The sequence below is a fragment of the Pelodiscus sinensis genome, chromosome 24, assembly GCF_049634645.1.
Source record: "Pelodiscus sinensis isolate JC-2024 chromosome 24, ASM4963464v1, whole genome shotgun sequence".
Classification (NCBI taxonomy): Eukaryota; Metazoa; Chordata; order Testudines; family Trionychidae; genus Pelodiscus; species Pelodiscus sinensis.
In genome coordinates this window covers 10,667,407-10,689,906 of record NC_134734.1, presented here as the reverse complement: position 1 = coordinate 10,689,906, position 22,500 = coordinate 10,667,407, and the positions used below count along the sequence as shown (strand labels likewise).

Below are 22,500 nucleotides of genomic sequence, written 5' to 3'. Positions count from 1 at the left end.
TCTTACAGTAGGAAGTCAGTGCTTTTGCAGAAATTCAAGCGACCAGTGTAGACAGCTGGCCAGTTTTTCCGGAAAAGTGGCTGATTTTCTGGAAAAACTGGCCAGTCTAGACACAGCCACTGTGTTTTGCCTCCAGCCAATAAAACTCGCCAACCCTGGTGGAGAATGGAGGGGACAAAATGCTTGACCCATAAACCCCAGTTAGTCTTAGATTCACTCAAGTCAAGCCGGAGTCACTCCACTGGGGTCAATGGGCCAATTATCCCCTCACTCCAGAGTCAATCAGGAATCACTCTACTGTAGTCAATGGGCTGCTTCCCCCTTGCTCACTCTGGAGTGAATCTGGAGTCACTCCACTGGAGTCAAAGGGCTAACTTCCCCCTCATTCACTCTGGAGTCAATCAGGAGCCAGTTCACTTAAGTCAATGGGACATTCTCATACCTAAGCTGCACATTTCAGAGTGAGACAGGAACCACTCCATGTCTTGGCTGTAACCCTCTTGCCCTGCAATCTGTTGGACCTTCAAGCACACTGTCAGTCCCCTTGCCTGCCCAGTGGAGTGTGCATATTGCACCACAATGCCCCCTTATGGCAGATTGGCACCCAATCCCCACATAGGACATCCTTGTCTTCTCCCCCATCCCCTCCCCCACACACAGCCCCATGTGCTACAGCTGGAAACTGTCCACTCACGTCCTGTCAGCTAATTTGCTTCTTCCTTTTTGTATCCCAGGCACTGCCTGTTGGGAAGGTGACACCCCAAGTACAGCCCTTGTGGAAGGGTGGTAAAACAGGCCCAGCCAGCCACCAGGCTCATGGTAATTAGCCAACAAATTTCATGTTTCCTGAGCAAAGTGTGTGAGGTTATTGAAGGTCCCATGAATTAGGAAGGCCAATGGACACCTAGCAGGTGTCCATGCAAAACTGACTCTCACTTCAATTTCCAGAAATGTGTAGGTACAGCTCTATGTCTCAGTTTGCCCACCTATTTAGCTAATCTTGGGGCACTGGACTGTGTGATTATTTCACTTGCTGGGGCAGGAGGGCACCGGGCTGGGCTGGCAGGGGCTGCAAGTTAGGAGTGAGTGGCACCAGCCAGGCTCAGGGGGACAGGGCTTAGCTAGCAGGAACTGCAGGTCAGGAGTGAGGGACACTGCCAGAGCTCGGGGAGGAGATCAGGCTTGGGAGGTGTTTGCTGCAGGGTAAGTGCCTTGGCCCCCTTTCTGGGTTGCAATCCCACCCACTAGACCCAGGTTGAGAAATCCTGGAAGAACCAGCTGCCAGGATGCTGCAACTCCTGGCAGAAGCTGGAGCAGCGCCCATGGCTGGGAAATCCTCTGCACAGACCCTTTTACCCAGCCCCCACCCCATAGCCCTGCAGAGCTGGCACCCCTAGAGAGGACAGGCCCCTGTTCAACTCCTCTGCAACCTCCCCCCCTCCCCAGACAGCCAGCCAGTCTGTCCCTGCCCTGGGGCCAGGTAGCCAACAGCCCCTAAAAGGGATGGGCCCTGTGTCCCATTCCCTGCCCCACTGAGCCAGCCAGGATGGGGGGAGAGTTTGGGGGGCGATGCTCCCTCCATGTCCATCTCCCCATCCCGGAAAATGGGGGGTTATGAGCCAGGCCATGGTGGGAGGCCAACAGCTGCCTGGCCATGTGCCACGCAGGCACCTGATGTATTTATTTACACTGGGAATGACTCACAGCTTGTGACAGGCAGGCGTGAGTCAGAGGTTGGGAAACGCGGGGCTGGCGGGAGCTCGGTCGGGCACAGACCCCCACGTTATTTCCTCCTTTCCCGAGGCCATTGCTTCCGGGTACTGCCGACTGGGCCCCCTGCACCAGGCAGACCCCTCTGCCCCCGCACCCACAGCCCCAGTGACACCAAGCCCCTCGTCAGCCAAACGGGAGAGGCCCCGCTCCCAGCCAGCCTTGGCGCACGAACCTCCCCAGCCCCGCGCCTGCATGGACCCCGCGACAGAGACGCTGCCCCCCCGGCTGGCACTACAAGGGCGGAGTCCGCCCCCCCCCCGGCTGGCACTACAAGGGCGGAGTCCGCCCCCCCCCGCTCCAGCCCAGCGCCCCCGCACCCTCGGGCGTCCCGCTCAGCCGCTGTTTGTACCCGGGGCAGGGGCAGTTCGCCGAAGCCGCGCGCGGCTCCCCGGGTGGGACAATGACCGTTGGACCCGCGTGGAACCCGCCCCCGCTAACCCAGGCGTCTTGGCGCACGGCGGCTGGGGGCGGGGCCAGGCCGGGGGCGGGGTCAGAACGTCTCTATAACCGCCGCCGGCCCGCGCGCCGGGCAGAGCTGTGAGGTGACAGAACACTCGTTTCCCGCTCTCACCCCGCTGGGGTACGGCAGCGGCTACACCAAATGGAGGCGGACGGCAAGCCGGAGTGCGGCATTTGCTACTTGCCCTATGACCGCCGGGCTCGCGCCCCGCGCCGCCTCGGGCCCGCGCACGGTGCGTGGCGCCGCCCCGCCCCCTGCCGCCATGCGCTCTGCACCGCCTGCCTCTGCCGCCTGGCGCGCGACCAGGGCTGGGAGGAGGTCACGTGCCCCTTCTGCCGCACAGTCACCTCGCTACGCGTGCGCGGCCGCCGGGGCGAAGGCTGGAAGAGAAGGAGCAGTAACGGTAGCAGCCGATTGGCCCTGCCGCCCGTCGATCCAGAACTCTGGGAGCGAATTGCCCAGCGAGAGGAGGAGGAGGAGAACGAGGCGATGCCTGGCGATGACGTGCCGCAAGAGGCGGGCCGATCGCGGCTGTGGCGCGCGCTGAAAAAGGTCTTGATAGGCGGGGGTACGCGGGAGCAACTGCCAATCAACCGTGAGTATTTGGCCTCGCGCGCGCGCGCTCTCCTTTTCTTGACCCCTTTCACATTCCACTCCCCTCTCAAGTTCGGCGGCGGTTTAACGGTCCGCGCGCGCGCGCGTGCTGCCTCCTGCGGGAATGGGGGAGAGCCAAGGCAACGCCTGGGGCCTTCCTGCTCTGGCCAGGGGTGGGTTGGAAAGGGAGGGAGCTAGGCGACGTCAAGTCACTCCCCCTTCAGTGCGCCCCCACCCCTAGGGGGTGTGTGTGGGAGGGGGTGATGGCAAATCACTTGCTCCCGCCACCCTTGGGTGGGTGGTGGTGTCAGATCTAGGGATGTCAAGCGGCAGGCTTCTGTAAACGTGTAACTGCTGCGGTTTTCAGCCCTTGCCAGCGGTGAAAGGAAGTGGGTGCGCCCCGGTGCGCAGCCCTCGCAAGAGCTGGCTGAGCTGCGGCAAAAGCCAGCGGGGAGCTATTTAAAGAGTGGCAGGGACCCCTTTGCAATAGGAGAGCCCCTGTAAGAAATGCGTAACAGCCAGCAGTGCAAGTAACTTAACATTTGCAGGGGGCAGCAGCTCTGTAGAAGCTTCTCCCAGCAAGCATGGGCTCCTGTGAAGCCACCAGCTCCTGGCCCCTTCCTACTCCTCCCTCCCCTCCTGCCTCTGATACACGGGAGGGGGGAGAGGTATGTATCTATGAGGGTTAACTGATGAGCCCAAGCTCATTGGTTAACCGTTTAAGTGAATACACTGACATAGCCCTAGTCAGATTCCCCCTGCCAGTGGCACCTCCTTCACAGGGATTGATGTTGTCATCTGTTGTGCGGGTGAGTCATATCATGTCTATCCTTGGCCTGGAGGGAGGGGAAATTGGGAATGACCATCCCCAGCTTCGGGAGGAAAGTGGGATCTAGTGGTGGGGGACACTCTGAGAGTAGGAGATGCAGATACCAGCACCTGCCTTCCTTTCTGTCTCTGTTTTCCTCTCTAACACAGGGATAGGAAATCCAGCAGAGAGGTTTCACTGGTAAATATTTGCCAGGCTGGATTGTGTGGGCGTGGGAGTTACATTATTGTTTGTGGAGTTACATCTCTGCCTGCACTCACATCTCTGCTTGCCTCTTACAGCCTATGATCCAGAGATGAAGGACTTCGCCTTTTTGCCCTGCTATATCATATGAGGCTCCCAGGGCTGCCCAGGAGAACTGGGTCTGGCTGCTGTCAAAAGGCTCTGACCACTCAGGAGAAACCAGCTCCTCTTCCCTCCAGTGCTGGCTGCACTTCCCCTCCAGGCAGGTAGTTACTGACAAACTGGTCTCATTATATTATGTCAGCTCTATGGGATTGTATCATATCACTGGAACTAGAATTCCTGGCTCTCATTAACCTGCAAAGAGATTTGCAAGGCACCAAAGACTGGTGTGACCCATCACTGCTCATCTCCGTGGCAAGCAGGGAGACTTGATGGGAGGCTGTCAGTTCAAATCAGCAACTGATAGGCAGAGATGTCCCTTCTTGGAGATCTCTGACCATCTGTCACCGTGATGTTTGGAGGCTGGCATCCCAACAGCTTGCCTGATCTGGACACCTGCAACCCCTGAAATGTCTACATGCCCGGCTCGTCCACTCCACTTCTTTCTGCCATGTAAAATGTCAACATTGCAGCTGACTGACCTACCTACCAGCATATACTGCAAATATCTCTGGGTGGAAAGTCCTGTATGAGCAAAATCTGAGTCTCAAGTATTAACAGATTAAAACAAGGTTGTCTGTATGAACGAACTAGCTAAAATAATCCTCAAACCCAAGACCTCTTTCTCTGCAAATCCCAGTGAAAAGCCAATTGCTATACCAGTGTTGCCAGTATCTGCCAACCTTTATCATGCAAGTTAACAGCCTGATCTACAGGCAAAATGCCTCCCAGAGTACTGCACGTCACTGTACTGCATGAGGCAAAGGCTTCATATATCCCTGTGCATCTCTCAAGGAAGAAACTGGCTTTTTGGTGCTCTCTGCTATTGTAGCATTTCTGTGAAATGAATTTAAATATTGAAGGGTTTGAAATAGGGAATATCTGTCATTTGGGGATTTAGTTTTTAATATTTGACCATTGTAACTTATATTTAATTTTAATAAAACCAGAGATGTCAATGCTTATTTGGTTGCCTTGATCTCCTTTCCAGCAGGGAGATGGTATCTGGGGGCAGTGTCTCCACTAGACCACATCACTTTTACTTGGGAAGGAGATCAGTACCGGGGAGTCAATATTCTTGAGTTCTATCCCTAACTCTGGCTTAGGGAATGGTCTCTAGTGATTGGAGCAGGAGGGTGTTATCTTTAAGTCCTGATGCAGAGCCAAGGTCCCGCGTTCATAGAATCATAGAGCTGGAAGAGACCTCAGGAGGTTATCAAGTCCAGCTTCCTGCCCAAGGCAGGACCAATCCCAACCAAATCAACCAAGTCGGGGCTTTGTAAAGCCGAGACTTCAAAACTTCTAGGGATGGAGATTCCGCTACCTCCCAAGGTAACCCATTCCAGTGCTTTACCACCTGCCTGGGGAAATAGTTTTTCCTAATATCCAACTTAGACCTCTCCCACTGTAACTTGAGACCATTGCTCCTTGTTCTGCCATCCGTCACTACTGTGAACAGCCTCTCTCCATCCTCTTTGGAACCTCCCTTCAGGAAGTTGAAGGCTGCTATCAAATCCCTCCCTCACTCTTCTCTTCTGCAGACTAAACAAACCCAAATCCCTTAGTCTCTCCTCATAGGTCATGCGCTGTAGCTCCCTAATCATTTTGGTCACCGTCTGCTGGACCCTGTCCAATGCATCCACATTCTTTCTATAATGGGGGCCCCAGAACTGGACACAATACTCCAGATGTGGCCTCACCAGAGCCAAATAAAGAGTAATAATCACTTCTCTGGATCTGCTGGCAATGCTCCTCCTAATGCACCCTAATATGCCATTAGCCTTCTTGGCTACAAGGGCACACTGTTGACTCATATCCAGCTTCTCATCCACTGTAATCCCCAGGTCCTTTTCTGATGAACTGCTACTTAGCCATTCGATCCCCTGCCTGTTACAATGCTTGGGCTTCTTCCATCCCAAGTGCAGGACTCTACACTTGTCCTTGTTGAACCTAATCAGATTTCTTTTGGCCCAATTCTCTAATCTGTCCAGGACCCTATCTCTGCCCTCCAGTGTATCTATCTCTCCTCCTAGCTTAATGTCATCTGCAAACTTGCTGAGGGTGCAATCCATCCCCTCATCCAGGTCATTAATAAAGATGTTGAACAAAACTGGTCCTAGAACAGATCCTTGACTCACTCCACTAGAAACCGACCGCCAGCCTGACATCGAGCATTATCGTTAATAGTCCATAATCTCAAATGTGAAAAGTGCTCATTGACTTGTGGTATGTCTCTGCTACTGGCTCTTGGCAAAACAGTCCCCTAAAAGAACTGTTCTAGCTACTGTATGTTCTGCTTCTGTGTGGTTTTAAGACTGTGCAGTTTCTCTCCCCTCTGTAGACCCAATACTCTTCTTTCTAGGTAGTTCAGATATGATTTCTAGCTCTCAAAGCTGCCTTTACACTTTCTTCCCCTCTTCTTTAGCCCATCTGATTTTTCTCAGCACCCTTGTTCTGCTGATGAGCCACAATTTTATTCCCTACTCAGGGCTGCAGTTTTTCCAACCACCAACAGCTCTTTAAATGGGCTCTTTAAGCTCATTTGACTGCACCCTCAGGACTTAGAGCCATACCATACAGAATTACCTATCTCTGTGTGGCCTGTGGGTGAGAGGATATGACTAAGACTTTGATGGCTAACAATTCTCATTAAGCATCAGCTGTTTATCTTACAAAATTTAATAATAGATTGTAATGCCACTGATCATCTAGTCTGACCTGTACAACACAATCCATGCAAGTTTCCCAAATGAGCTCCTGTTTAAACTAGAACAGATCTAATTAAATCAAGACTGGATGTCTTTTTTTTTTTTTTCTTGATCAATCTCTCTTGGTTGGCTTGTCCTCCAGAAGAAAACATGATCAGTCGTAACCTGTAGTTACCCATCTTCAAGACAGAGTTACAAAGAACACACTATTCCCAATTCTCTCCTATTGCAGAGGACCAGGATTGGGTAGCACCTGGCTGTCTTCTACTAATTAAAATTCATGTCATAAGTGAAATTGTGAACACAATGGGATTTTTGTTTGCTTGCTGGCTGTTCCAAAACATAGGGAGAAAATCATTTTAAAGGCTATGTCTACACTGGCGGATTTTTGCGCAAGTATGGCCGTTCTTGTGCAAGAACCTGCAGAGTGTCCACACTGCCCACCCTCTCTTGCGCAAGAAGATTTACAGTACGGTGTGGTAAGAGAGGATGCTCTTGCGCAAGAGCTATGCTCTTTTCTTACAAGTGTAAGCTCTCTTGCGCAACAGCTCTCACGCAAGAGGGCAGTGTGGAGGCGCCTCTGGGGTTGCTTGCGCAAGAAAACCCTATGGCTAAAATGGCCATCGGAGCTTTCTTGTGCAAGAGGACGTCCACACTGCCATGGGTGCTCTTGCGCAAAAGCACAGCTCACTCATGGCAGTGTGGACGTGTTCTTGCGCAAGACTTCTTGTGCAAGGGTTCTTGTGCAAGAACCCGGTAGTGTAGACATAGCCTTTGGGTGGAAATAAGAATTTTTGAAACTCTTAATTGAACAGTGGAGAAAAAAGGTACATCAAGAAAATGTTGAAGTTAATCCAAAATTGATTTCTGTGATTTGGCAAATCATAGTTGAAGTAAAGTTTGAAACAAAGCCAAGAACATGACGAAACAAAATATTTTTGGAGTTTAGGGTGTTTTGGAGTCTGACTGAAAGTTTTCATGAATTTGCCTTGTTCACTGTTTGTCAACCCTAATCTGCAATTTTTTTGGCCAAAAATTTTAATTAAAGCACCTCCCTCTGCTCTTGTAGTGATGGTTTGGGATCTATTGGTGTATGCTATGCATGGTCCTTAGCTATTGCAGTTCAGCTTGAGTGCCTTCCTGCCAGTAGCTCTGACCCATGCTTCCTCTGTCTTAAAGATCTTTTGGCACATCGCTTTCAGGTCACAAAGGTAACATTAGAGAGGGTTTTGGAATAAATTGATGAACTAAACAGAAATAAGTCGCCAGAACCAGATGGTATTCTCCCAAAAGTCTTGAAAGAACTCAAATGTGAAATTGCAGAATTACTAACTGTGTTTTGTAACTTATCGGTTAAATCATCTTCTGTATCAAATGACTGGAGTATATTTAATGAGATGCCAATTTTTAAAACGGGCTCTAGAGGTGATCCTGGCAATTAATGAAGTTATATTTATCAGCCTGTACAGGGTAAATTGGTCGAAACAATAAAGAATTGAATTGTCAGGCACATAGATTATCATAATTTGGGGGGGAGGGGAGGAATCCACATCCTTTCTGTAAAGGGAAATCATGTTTCACTAATCTACTAGAATTCTTTCAGGGGGTCAACAAGCATGTGGAAAAGGGGAATCCTGTGGATATAATGTACTTAGATTTCCAGAAAGCTTACTTTGTTTAAAGAGCCTTTGGTGAGGGACCTTGTCAAAGGCTATCATGGGATAAGAGGGAAGGGTCTGTCATGGATTGATAACCGGTTAAAAGATGGGAAATAAAGGGTCAGTTTTCAGATGGAGAAAGGTAATGAAAAATGGCCCTCGGGACCATACTGGGCCCAGTCCTAATCAGTTATATTCATAAATTATCTGTAGAAAGATATAAACTGTGAAGTGGCAACATTTGTAAATTATATTAAACTGCTCAAGATAGTTAAGTCCAAAACAGGCTTCAAAAGGGTTTCACAAAACAAGGTGACTGGGTAATAAAATGGCAGATGAAATTCAGTGTTGATTAATGCATATTGGAAAACATAATCCCCAACTATATAATATGGGAACTAAATTAGCTGTTACTACTCAAGAAAGATCTTGGAGTCATTATAGATAGTTCTCTGAAAATACACACTCGATGTGTAGTGTCAGTTAAAAAGACAATGCTAGGATTCGTTAAGAAAGGGATACAGAGTAAGACAGAAAATGTCTGAATGCCATTATATAAATCCTTGGTATGCCTACATCTTGGATGCTGTGTGCAGATGTGGTTGCCTTATCTCAAAGATACCTCGGCATTGGAAATGTTTCAGAAAATGGCAACACAAATAATTAGGGGTTTAGAACGGCTGCCATATAAGGAGAAATTAATAAGACTGGGACTTTTCAGTCTGGAAAAGAGCCAACTGGTGGAGGGGACGAATGATAGAGATCTATAAAATCATGACTGATGTGGAAAAAGTGAATGAAGAGTTATTTATTCCTTCCCATAGTATCATTTGGTGACTGCTAGATCTTGTACTAATAGCAAGTTAAACAAATAAAAGCAAGTATTTTTTCATATAATGCAGAGTCAACCTGTAGAACTCCTTGCCGAAGGATGTTGTGAAGGCCAAGATTATGGCTTCATCCAGGCTTCTTTCGGATCCATACAGCAAAAGCACATTGAAAAAGCGATCTGCTTTTTCAAAAGATAGCATCCATATAGTGTCCAATCAATCTTGCATTTAAGTTGTGATTACTATGTACAGAGTGGCCATTAGGGCCTGTGCTTTTTCCTGGAGGTCTCTTCTTTTGGAAACAAACAAACAAACCCTCTTCCTTGTCCACACATGCCTTTTTCCAAAAGAGCTCTTTCAGAAAAAGACTTCTTCCTCGTAGAAAGAGGTTTACCACTGTTGGGAAAACCCCTGCGTTCTTTTGACTTTCTGTCAAAAGAATGCAATTGCAATGTAGACATAAGTGTAGTCTTCTGGGAAAATGGCCGTTTTTCCAGAAAAACTGCAGTGTAGACATACCCTATAGCAGAGTTCAAAACAGAGCTAGATAAATTCATGGAAGGTACCAGTAGGTCCATCAATGGCTATTAACCAGGTTGGGCAGGCATGGTATGGTGTCCTTAGCCTCTGTTTATCGGACTCTGGGAATGGGTGACAGGATGGATCTCTTGATGTTTCTCTGTTCTGTTCATTCCTTCAGGTAACACAGGTACTCCAATCAGCTCTGTGTTTGTAGGGAGACAGTGCATAATGTTCATGAAAGACACCCTCCACCACCAGGCCTCTGCTTGAACCAAAGACAAAGCAATGAAAAGGCACCTAACCTCCTCCAGCCAATGGTGATAGGATTAAGGAAACACCCCTAGTCTCATCTGAGTCATAGATAGAACAGACATCTACATTAGCCTGCAGAATGGAGAACAGCATTTCCAAAGTAAGAACCGCCCTGAACTATGGGTTACTGAAAACAGAAAAGCGCTGCCTGGTGGGAAACCTCCACTCCCGATGCTAATGAACCGATGCCTGTTCACAACCAAATCAGTCATTATCAGACCAACTTTAGTAATAGACCCTCTACTTATATCCAAAATACTGAAACTGCCTAGTTTCATTATGAGTTCTCACATAGGAACACCACCCATAGCCAGGAATGATCAGTTTCTATTGTCTAGTCCAGGGCTACTCATGTAGCCCGTAGCCCATTTGTTTGTGGCCTGCGGTGCAGTTTGGATTTACGTGGGGCTCAACATGCGGCCTATGGGTGGGATCCTTTGAACATGGCCTCTACTGGGAACACTCTCCACAACAGCAAGGTGTCTCCTAGATGAAGTGAGCGTTGAAAGATGCAAGCGGATGGGCTGGCTGGAACAGATGGGTACAGGGTATCTGCATTTCTAGCCCCTAGCGAGGAGCTGCCAGGAGCCCCGGGGCATTGTGGGAAGAGGAAGTTACTCACTTTAGTGCAGTAACGACGGTTCTTCAAGATGTGTATCCTTGTGAGTGCTCCAGTGTTGGTGCTGGGTTGTCCTGGCGCTGCAGATCGGGGTTTGCATGAGCAGTAGTCAGCCGGACTGTGCGTACATGGCATACACTTCGTGCCATTCGCACCCTTTTGATCTCTCACGAAGTCTGGCTCCTGCCAGTTCCTTGAGTCCGCCCCGGTATCTGGAAGATATAATGGGAGACTCTGAAGCAGGGAGGAGGGCAGGTAGTGGAGCACCCACGGGGACACACATCTCAAAGAACCGTTGTTATTGCACCAAGGAGAGTAACTTCTTCGAGTGATGTCCCCATGGGTGCTCCACTGTTGGTGAGTGTGTATCAGTACTCAAGGATAAGTGGATGGTTTGACAGCAGTCGATGGGACCATGGCGGCTACAATAGTGTCGTTCACTTGAACTTGCGACATAGCATAGTGCTTCATAAAGGTGTCATTGGTGAACCATGTGGCCACTCTGCAAATGTCCTTAAGGGGAACTCCACGGAGAAAGGCTGGAGATGTTGCAACAGCTCTTGTGAAGTGTGCCCTAGGTATCTGAGGAAGTGGTTTACTCCTTAAGGCAGTGGTCTCCAACCTTTTTAAATGACAGACCAAGCCAAGATCTACTGCCCTGCCCCTTCCTTGAAGCCCCGGCTTCTCTATTCTCCTCCTCTCCGTCACTTACTATCCCCAATCCTTATACTGCTGCTTTACAAAAAAAATTCTTCTGTAGGAAGAGGTTTTTCCAACATTTGGCCTGTCTAGACTGGACCAAATGTCAGAAAAAAACCCTTCTTTTGGAAGCCACCTTATTCCTTGTGGAAAGAGGAATATAGGGGTGACCGAAAGAGCCTGTTTGCTCTTCCACTAAAAAAGCGGAAGAACAAACGCAACCCTGGATGCAGAAGAGTTTTTCTGGGATATCTCCAGAATCCTGAAAAAATCCTGCAGTCTAGCTGGACCTTTGCTGTGTTGAAACAGGATGTGTAGTCTCTGGGGTGGGAATGAGGGATTTGGGTGTGGGAAGGGGTGAGAGGTGCAAGCTCTGGGAGGAAATCTGGATGCAGGAGGAGGTGGAGAAGGGGACACTGGCTCGGGCAGGGGGCTCCAGGCTGGGCAGTGTTGGGATACTAAGCAAGCCACAGTCTTGCAGATGTGAGGGTGCAGGAATTTGGGTTGGGGTATGTGAGGGGCTCAGGGCAGGGGGTTCCAATGTTTGATAGGCTCAGATCTAGGGTCTGGGGAAGGGAGAATGCAGGAGTGGTTGTGGCCAGATGGGGGCTTGGCCCCAATTGGGGGTTTGTTGGCCAGGCTTCATTTTTAAATAAAATACTAAGTTAAACACAAAGGATACGTCTACACTGGCATGATTTTCCGAAAATGCTTTTAATGGAAAACTTTTCCGTTAAAAGCATTTTCGGAAAAGCACGTCTAGGTTGGCAGGATGCTTTTCCGCAAAAGCACTTTTGCCGGAAAAGCATCCGTGGCCAATCTAGATGCGGTTTTCCGCAAAAAAGCCCCGATTGCCATTTTCACGATCAGGGCTTTTTTGCGGAAAACACTACTGTGTTGTCTACACTGGCCCTTTTGCACAAAAGTCTTTCGGAAAAAGACTTTTGCCCGAACGGGAGCAGCATAGTATTTCCAGAAAAGCGCTGACGATCTTACATGAGATCGTCAGTGCTTTTCCGGAAATTCAAGCAGCCAGTCTAGACAGCTGGCAAGTTTTTCCGCAAAAGCAGATGATTTTGCAGAAAAACTTGCCAGTCTAGACAGCCAAAAAGTTTCTGCATTGTCTTTATTTATGAGAATGGCAGGGAACCTACCTTGAGTCAGGGGTCACTGACCCATAGAAAAGTCATTTGAGAGCAGGGGACACAGTACTGGGGAGGGGTGCTTGTGGGTTCTGGGGCAGGAAACAGGGTGCTAGTGGGGGCAGGGGAGAGGGGACAGGGTGCCAGGACAGGTTTCTGCAGCAGGGGACAGGGTGCTGGGGGGGACAGTTTTCTGCAGAGGGGAGCAGGGGGACAGGTTTCTGTAGTGGGGAAGGCAGGGGGAGAGGTTTCGACAGGGTGCCAGAGGGAACTGGTTTCTGCAGGGGGGGCAGGGTGCCGGCATACAAGTTTCTGCAGAAGGGGGGCAGGTTTCTGCAGTGGGGTGGGGGGGCAAGGGAGAGGGAACAGGGGGCCAGGAGGGCGGGGGACAGATTTGGGGCAGAGGAGAGGGAACAAGGTTGGGGGCAGGGAGTTCCCTACACCAGCCACAGAGGGAAGCCTCCGACCCGCGCTCCCTCCGGTCTGACCGCAGGGCAGCCGGGCTGGAGCAAAGAGGAGCGGCTGCCCGGCCAGCTGGCCATGGCACTCAGCCAGGGTGCACCAAACTCCACGTGGGCAGGCGCAGAGAGGAAGCTGCCCGATCAGCTGGAGCTTCTCCTCTGCGCCAGCCCACGTGGAGCGTGGTGAACCCTGGCTGAGCGCCATGGCCAGCTGGCCGGGAAGCCGCTTCTCTTCACTCCCGCCCGGCTGCCCTGCATTCAGTCTAGGAAGCTTGCTCCAGCACAGCTGGAGCTAGACACAGCCTCCCTGGGCTTGAGCGCAGGGCAGCCTGGCTGGAGGGAAGAGAAGTGGCTGCCCGGCCAGCTGGCCACAGCGCTCAGCCAGGGTGCACCAAGCTCCACGTGGGCTGGCACAGAGGAGAAGCTCCAGCTGATCGGGCGGCTTCCCCTCTGCGCCTGCCCACGTGGAGCTTGGTGCACCCTGGCTGAGTGCCATGGCCAGCTGGCCGGGCAGCCGCTCCTCTTTGCTCCAGCCCGGCTGCCCTGCGGTCAGTCCGGAGGGAGCGCGGGTCGGAGGCTTCCCTCTGTGGCTGGTGTAGGGAACTCTCTGCCCCCAACCTTGTTCCCTCTCCTCTGCCCCAAATCTGTCCCCCGCCCTCCTGGCCCCCTGTTCCCTCTCCCTTGCCCCCCCACCCCACTGCAGAAACCTGCCCCCCTTCTGCAGAAACTTGTATGCCGGCACCCTGCCCCCCCTGCAGAAACCAGTTCCCTCTGGCACCCTGTCGAAACCTCTCCCCCTGCCTTCCCCACTACAGAAACCTGTCCCCCTGCTCCCCTCTGCAGAAAACTGTCCCCCCCAGCACCCTGTCCCCTGCTGCAGAAACCTGTCCTGGCACCCTGTCCCCTCTCCCCTGCCCCCACTGGCACCCTGTTCCCTGCCCCAGAACCCACAAGCACCCCTCCCCAGTACTGTGTCCCCTGCTCTCAAATGACTTTTCTATGGGTCAGTGACCCCTGACTCAAGGCAGGTTCCCTGCCATTCTCATAAATAAAGACAATGCAGAAACTTTTTCAAAGGGGGCCTGGGTAAGAGTGTCCAGCACCATTTCCAAGTTCCACGGTCGTAGTGTTAACCTGCATGGTGGGTATAAGTTGGAAAAACCTTTTATAAATCTTGTTATGGGATGTGCAAAGACTGAGAACCTTTCTATTGGTTGATGGAAAGCCGTAATGGGTGACAAATGTACTTTTAAGGATGCAAGGGCCAATTCCGCTTCCTTGAGGGACAAGATGTAGTGTAACATTTTGTGTAAAGGTGCTGTGCTTGGGTCCAAATTTTTGTTGGAATACTAGGAAAGGAATCTACATCATTTTTGGAGGTAAGTGGAATGGGTAGATCGCTTTCTGCTGTGCAAAAGAACCTCTTTTACTTGGTCTGAACATTGTAGTTCCTCCTAATAGAACCAACAACGAGCCATGCTGTCAGGCGTAGGACATGTGGTTGTGGTTTGGAGTAAGGTTCCACTGTTCTGAGTTAAGAAGTTGTGGTGAATCAGAAGGTGATAGGGAGGCTGAGGAGACATCAGATACAGATAAGGGAACGATATCTGTCATTTCCAAAAAGATGCTATGAGAATAACTGTTGCCTCGTCTCTGGTAATCTCTAGCACTTTGGGAATAAGCGGAGTAGGAGAGAATGCGTATAAGAGGGGGCCTTTCCAATTGAGGAGAAAGGCATCCCCTAGAAATCCCAGTCCGATGCCAGCTCTGGAACAGTAATGTCAACATTTCTTGTTTTTGTAGGATGCGAACAGGTGTATTTTTGGGAGATCCCTTCACCGAAACATGGATTGAAGAACCCAAGGATGTAGCTCCCATTCATGGTCCAGGGCATCTGCTGTTATGTTCTTGGTAAGTATGAAGCTATCAGGATGATTTTGTTTTGTATGCACCAGTTCCCTAACGGAATTGCTTCAGTGCATAGAGAATGGGAACGGGCACCTCCTTGACGATTTACAGGCAGTCCCCGGGTTACGTACAAGATAGGGACTGTAGGTTTGTTCTTAAGTTGAATTTGTATGTAAGTCGGAACTGGTACATATTGTAGGGGAAACTCTAGCCAAACATTTCTCCAGAGCTCAGTTTTATTCTCCCACACCTCACTTCCCTCAGTCCTTTATTCTCAAGCTGAGGTGTCTGCTGAGAAAAGCCGCTCCGCGTCTCCCTGGTCTGCTGGGGGGGGGGGAGGGGCGCTAGCTTCGTGTCTCCCTGGTCTGCTGGGGAGAAGCAGCTAGTGCGGATTTGCCTCACCCCGTTTGTAAGTAGGGATCTGATGTAAGTCGGATCCATGTAACCCGGGGACTGCCTGTATATAGTACATTGTTGTTGGTCAGTATTCTGATATTTTTGCCGTGAATTTGTGTAACGAAATACTTGCATGCATTGAAAACAGCTCTGAGTTCTAATACATTGACGTGTAAAGTCTCTCGAGTGATCCATCGCCCTTGTATTGACATGGTATCCATGTGGGCTCCCCATCCAACGAGGGACGCATCAGTAGTTCTGTGTACCAAGGGTTGGTCTCAGTGAAATGGTATGCCTGCTAGAAGGTTGTGCAGATTGGTCCACCGTGTGAGAGATCTTAAGACGTGGGAAAGAGGAGATACAAGTCAGTGCACTGGTCGCCTGAAATGGAAACAGAAGCAAGCCAATGCTGAAGGCATCGAAAGTGCAGGCTCGCATAATTGACTACATAGGTTGTAGCTGCCATGTGACCCATAAGTTGAAGACAGGTGAGCATTGGGACTATGGGGCTGGTTGTGAGAGCAGCAGTAAGGTCTTGGGTCACTTGAAACCTTTACAGGGGTAGGTATGCCCTTGCTGATTTAAAATCTAGGAGAGCACCTATGAACTCTAGAGATTGTGTCAGTTGTAGAGTTGATTTCTATGTATTTAGTATAATGGCCAACAGCTCAAATATTTGCCTGGTTGTTGCTATCATTCGGTGTGTCTCTACTTCTGATGGGCCTTTTACCAAGCAATTGTGTAGGTAAGGAAAGATAATCACGGCCCATCTGCGAAGGTAGGCTGCAACAACAGCCAGCCTCTTTGAAAACACTCTGGGTGCAGAAGAAAGGCTGAATGGTAGCACCCAGTGTTGGTAATTATCTGTTCCCACCACGATACGTAGGAATCGTCTGTGTGCAGGGTGAATGGTTATGTGAAAATAGGCGTCCTGCATGTTGAGGGCTGCAAACCAGTCTCCCTTTTCTAGCACTGGGATTATTGATGCTAGGATAACCATTTTGAATTGTTGTTTCTGAAGATATCGATTCAGTCTGCAAAGATCTAAAATAGGCCTCCAGCCTCCCGTCTTCTTTGGGGTGAGAAAGTAATGGGAATAGAACCCCTTGCCTTTGAAGCCTCCGGGTACCAATTCTACTGCTCCAAGGTTGAGCAGTCGCTGCACCTCCTGTTTTAGCAGATATTCATGAGAAGGGTCCCTGAAGGGGGATGGGGAGGGTGGGGAAGTGGGAGGCAGTGTGATAAATGGGATGGTGTACCCTGATGTTATGATTTCAAGGACCTAATGGTCCGATGTGATAGCAGCCTGGCGATGACAGAAAGGCTTCAAACGGTGGTGAAAGTCAGGAGTGGAATGTAATGGTTGGTGCGTGATGGGGAGGTTTTGCAGACCCTCAACCAGCACATCAAACCTGCTGCTTGTTCACCTGGTTATTGGTATTATGGGAACTCTGGGGGCGTCTCCTCTGAGGATGCTGTTTATTCCTTGCGTGATCGAAGCCACATTGCTGATATCTGGAGTAAGAGAACTCTCTATGCTTTTGATATGGGGTGTATCATTTGCGGTGGTATGGGGGAGTATACATCTCGTGTGCACAAAGTTGTTCTTTGCTGAAGGTCTTTGCTGGAATATAAGACCTCGTCGATCTTTTCAGCTAATAACTTTTGTTTATCGAAAGGGAGATCCTCCACTTTTTATTGTAGGTCATGAGGGACCTCGGCAGGTGGTAGCCACAAAGCTCTCCTCATAACCACCGATGTTGCAGTAGCTCGGGCTGCTGTATCAGCTATCTCCAGTGCTATTTGGAGGGCAGCCCTGGAGGAAGCGTAACCCTCTTGAATGATAGATTTTTAATATGGGCCTCTTAAAGTCCAGCAGGTGATACATAAGAGTGGTAAGCTTTGAATAACTGTCAAAATTATGATTGAACAATAGCACTGCATAGTTAGCTATGCGCAGGTGTAAAGTGGAGGAAGAGTAGAGCTTTCTGCCAAACAAGTCCATACACTTGTTATCTTTCTCCTCTGTGTTCTTGTGTTGTGGTAGTTTGGATCTGTGTTGGGCAGCGTCAACAACTAATGATTTTGGTTGTGGATGGGAAAATAAAAAGTCGGCTCCTTTTGGAGGAACAAAGTACCTCTTGTCAGCCCATTTATTGGTTGGTGATACTGAGGCTGGAGTCTGCCAGATCTCATCAGCGGCTTCCGTAATAGCCTCATCTATGGGGATTGCGATCTTCGCCCGTTGTGAGGGCTGAAGGTTTTTTAGAAGCCAGTGTTGTTTCTCTGGTACTTCGGTTAACAGAATATCTTGGGTTGCAGCTACCCTTTTAAAGAGTTCCCGAAACTGCTTCAGGTCGTCTGGAGGAGATTGGTCACTAGGTATAATCACTTCATCTGGAGATGATGAGGACTGATCAGTTGGCGAGACATCCAGTGGGTGCTCCCCAACATCAGATAGTTGACCCTCTCTAGTTCTGAGGGAGCGGTGGGAGGTGTGACTACTATTTGCTATCTATGTGATAGTTGGGCAGAAAATGCAGGAGCACAAGAAGTTGGGTGACCGTCATCAAAGTGATGATAATGATGATGAACCTAGATATGATGAGAATAATAGTGGTAGTATGTTGGGCTGTGTCGCCTGTACTCTGATCGCACAGAGGAAGCATATCTAGATGAAAATCCACTCCTATAGTGAGTGTGATGATATACTGGGAGGTGTGGGGAATGTGGTGAACCTCTTGAAAAAGGAGGAAGCGAATGAAAGGTATATTTTCTATAGGGTAACAGTGACAAATGATATCTGGACCTATCGTGTCTGGTTTGGTCCCGTAGGTTCCAACCCCTATCGTCCTCTGTTAAGTGAGGTGAATAGGGAGAAGGTGGTGCAGAGGACAGTGCCGGGGAGAAGAGCAATGGCTCCGGGATCAGCTGTCTCGTAGGGTCAGATTTCTGGTTTGCTTTCTTCGGTGCCAGTGGGCTGGATGGCACATATGGTGACGACATTGGCCATGTGGATGTCTGCGACAGTGGTGACAGTGCCAAGGTTGACTGCGCTGAAGTTGCCAGTGCTGATGTAGTCGGTGCTGTTGTAACAGGCGCGTGTACAGGCAGTGTCGACACAGATGGTGCTGTCGTCATCGGTGCTGTGATGGCTGGTGTAGTCGCCGGCGCTGCCGAGCGATGGCCTATTATGACTGTTGATGGCACGGAAGTATATTTTTGCCGGGCTTTCGGCTCTGAGGCCGACTTATGCTTAAGTGCCAAGGTGCCAGAAGTGCACAGTTTGTCACCCACACTTACACGGGCCAAGAGGGCCTGTGGTAGGGAATGGGCTGGTGAAGCTCTTTTTCGAGCTGGAGCTGGCTACGGAGAAACAGCTCTTTTCTCAGACCTAGGTGATCGCAGAGTGGAGACTGGCTGTGATAGCTCCATGGGTTTTAATGCCTTGTGTGACGGCGCGTTGGGGTTTTCCCGTCTCCTGCACCCCCGAAATGGTACGAACAGACTCCACCAGCCAGTAGAATAGAGGGAGTTTATTGCCTCTCCAGGATACGGCACAGATGTAATCTGGTTACAGGGCAGGCCTAGGATGCCTCAGCCCCCCTAGATATGGGGGAGTCTGGGCTCCTAAATCCCAGTCTGTTGCCTAGGCTGCTTCCTCCATGATACCAGACAGAGACTAACAAACTCTTTTCCAGCCCTGCCCCCCAGCCAGGGGCGGCATTCCACCTTCCTTTGTTTCTCTCCCTGTGGGGTAGCTGGTCAGACAGCTTTGGAGCCCCCTTTGCATAATGACTCACCCCCTGCCCTGCTGGGCCATGCTACAGACAGCAGAGGTCACCCACAGCCCACTGCCCAGCATAGCAACCAGCAAGGTACCCCCACTACATCACACCTTGTCAAAAAGGAACATTTTTAGCCTCATTTCTCTGTCCCTATGTGCCCTAACAGTCAATTTGGCACAGTGGATGCATTTTTGAGGCACGTGTGCCTCGCCGAGGTATGTCCGATGCTGGCATCACGTCACGGCATGTGGTGCAGTTCTTAAAGCCAGGAGAGCCTGGCATAGCTGTTGATACTATCTACTAAGATAAAAACATTTTTTTAAAACTATGAACGAGCTATAATTAGGAACTATAACTATTTGAACTATAACTCACTATAAACACTAATTTAAGATTTTCTTTGATTCCTGACAAGATTGCTTGTCTGAGGAGAGAGGGCTCGCTCTGTCTGCAACCGCAGGCAGTGAAAAAGGAACTGGCAGGATCCGGACTGCGAGAGAGATCAAAACGGCGCAAACAGTGCGAAGCGTGTGCCGTGCATGCACGGTCCAGCTGACTGCGGCTCATGAAAACTCCCATCTGCGGCACCGGGACGACCCAACACCAACAGTGGAGTGCCCACGGGGACATCACTCGAAGAAGAAGTGCTGGCTGCTTAGCCTTGTGGGCAGTGCCTGAGAGGTGCTGACTGGCTCACACTGGTCATGTTTGGGTCTGGCACCATGGCCAGGCAGCTCTGCTTCCCTCCCACATGGAGCGACGGATTGCCGCGTGGGGATGTCAGCCCTGCCGGAATTCAGGACAGGGCTCCCAGGCATCTGTTCCTCTTTTGCCTCTTGTGTCCAGCCTGACTTGCCCAGCTCCCCACCCTCTGCAAGTTGGAACGCTCTGGCTTGGAAACTTCTTTTTACAGTAAAATCGTTCCAAGAAACATACAACCTGAAGCTTCAAGCTAAACACCCAAAACACTGGTATACAATTTTCGTTTTAATAATTATTAAAAATGGCAACAAAGAAGAGACGCTTGTTGGATGAACACAGGGTTTTCAACCCGATTTGGGAGATGGAATTCACTTTTGCAGAGATAAATGGAAATGGAGATAAATGTGAAATATGTATTTGCATATATTTGCATATATATGCAACCACACTTAAGTTGCAGCCCTCAGCATGTGTTGTGAGTATCATTGTGGCCACCAGGGCTTCCAAACTTGAGTAGCCCTGGTCTAGCCTAACCAAAATAGCTTTAGAATATTCCCTTGAACCATCTGTTTACCCATAAACAAATCCAATGTTCCCCTTGAACCATTGTTGTGTCCCTACAAAAACTCCTATCCTTGCTCAAGAAAAATCTTCAGAGGTCTGAATCTAAAGCAGGGGTGGGCAAGAGGTGGCTAGCGAGCCAGATCTGGCCTGCGGCTGCCTCGCCAGCATCCTTACTACAGAGCAGCTGCAGCCGCTTTAAAGAGCAGGCTGCTAATTGCTCTGCAAGCTGGGCTGGGAGGAGAAAGCATTGAGCGCTGTCTGCATCCCCTAGCAAAATCTCCAGGCTTCCATTGACCAGTTTCCAGACAATATGAGCTGAGAAATTTTGCTGAAGGCAGCAGCAGTGAATGAAGCCTCCTCCCTCCCTTCCTCCCTTCTGTGCTAGAGCAGAGCCACATGGATACTCACACTCTTTCCCAGCCAGAGCCTGACACCCCCACCCCGCCCTCCTCCCGACTACCTGCTCCAAGCCACCACCCAAACCCTCTGTATCCCCTCTCCCCACCTCTTCCAGGTCACAACTCCCTCCCAGACCCTGCACTCCCTCCTGCACCCCTCCTCCAGGCCCTGCACTCCATTCCCCTGCCCCATGTCACCACCCAAGACCCTGCACCCCCTCCTACACCACACCCCCCTTACACCCCTCCCCCAGACCAGAATCCTCTCTTGCACCCATAACCCCTTCTGAACCTTGCTCCCCCTGCCCCAGATCATAGCCCCTCCTTCACCGAAACTCCCCCTCAGACCCAACACTCCCTCCTGCACCCCAGTCCTCTATCCCAAGCTGCCTTCTACACACCACCCGCCGTCCCAGACCATACACCCCTCCACAGAAGTGCAGTCCTTGACCACTTAAAAAATCGTGGAGTGGCCCCCCCATTAAAAATTATTGCCAACCCCAAACTAAAGTCTGCATCAGTTCCACTAGGATTTCATCTTCTCCTGACTGATCATGCTGGGGGCTCTGCTCTGCTTTGCCTATCTCCAACACATTGGACCCCCAGCTGCCAACACCATCTGGCAATCCCAATCAGTTCAAGATACAGAGTGGTGAGATCTCTTCTTCCTCCCTCTCCCCACCACCTCCACCTCTCTCTTCTAGGTAAAGCCCCCTTACCCTGCCTTTATGTGATCAGTTATGGTTTGCTAGACCTAATGTCTAATCTGATTTAAGTTCGATTTAATAATGTCTCTGTTTTGTTTGTTTGACTTCCATGATATGGTTACTACCTAAAAATAAATAATGTTCTTTATTAAGCTGGTTGCTTTTCTCTCTTTTCCTTTCTCTCTTTCGCTCTCTCTCCCTCAAGGGTGTGTTGGCTTCGCCATTCACTCTGCAACAATGCTCCTTGTATCTTAAGCTGAAGACCCCTGTAGTGCCCTCAAATCCTGTGCGGTTTGCTCATCAAGTGGGTTACTAGCAGAACAATTGTGGTATGAAGAGGGGATAGGGAGGTGCTGAACCTGGGGGCGTATGAGGGTGGCAGCTTCATGTGCTGTTTAACCCAGCCCACTGAGTCCAAGGGCACTTGGGGGTCACAGCGTGGCACTGCTGTGCAACGCAGCCTACTGAGCCCAGGGACCTGTGAGAGGTCAGTTTGTGAGTTTGGATTAACTGGTCCTCTCAGATGTGCTCTGTTAGTGGATGTGTCTGTGTGTTCGTCTGACTCTAGGGTGGGAACTATGCTCTCCAGTCCTGGGGAACATAGTTACTGCAGAAGAGCTCCACTGGGAAGGAATAGGCAGCAGGGACGAGAGCAGCTCCTTATGAGAGCTCAGTAGTACAAGCAGCACAGTGATAGAATTATTAGCCTCCCTGTGACGGGGCAGCCCCCGCGCCCCGCACTACCGGGAGCCATCCCCGGCTTGCTGGGGAGAAGCGGCGGCCCCGCGCCAGTTCCTGCCCTGCGCGGCTTGTTCTGCTGCAGGCGGGGCCGAGCAGCAGCCCCGAGCAGCTGTGCCCGACTCCACCGCCGCTTCCCCAGCTGTGCCAGAGCGCTGGGCGCTGACACTGCCCGTGGCACCAACCTGTGCCGGTGCCCTGGCGGGCCAGCCGCCCCCGCGGAGTGGGCAGGCCGGCCCCACTACGGAGGACGTCAGGGTGGCGGGACACTTAAAAAGGGCGCCGCCGCCAGAGACCAGGAGGGAAGGCCGATACGCAGCCGGGAAGAGGAGGCACCGACAGAGGCA

General features: G+C 50.5%; 1 protein-coding gene across 1 annotated transcript; it reads left to right on the top strand.

Moving 5' to 3' along the window:
- Window positions 1–2,254: 2,254 nt before the first annotated feature.
- On the top strand, window positions 2,255–4,966 carry RNF227 (ring finger protein 227). Its single transcript, XM_075907261.1, has 2 exons — window positions 2,255–2,828; window positions 3,938–4,966. Exons 1-2 carry the CDS (start codon window positions 2,375–2,377, stop codon window positions 3,988–3,990), a joined length of 507 nt encoding a protein of 168 aa, XP_075763376.1. The 5' UTR covers window positions 2,255–2,374; the 3' UTR covers window positions 3,991–4,966.
- Window positions 4,967–22,500: the final 17,534 nt, after the last annotated feature.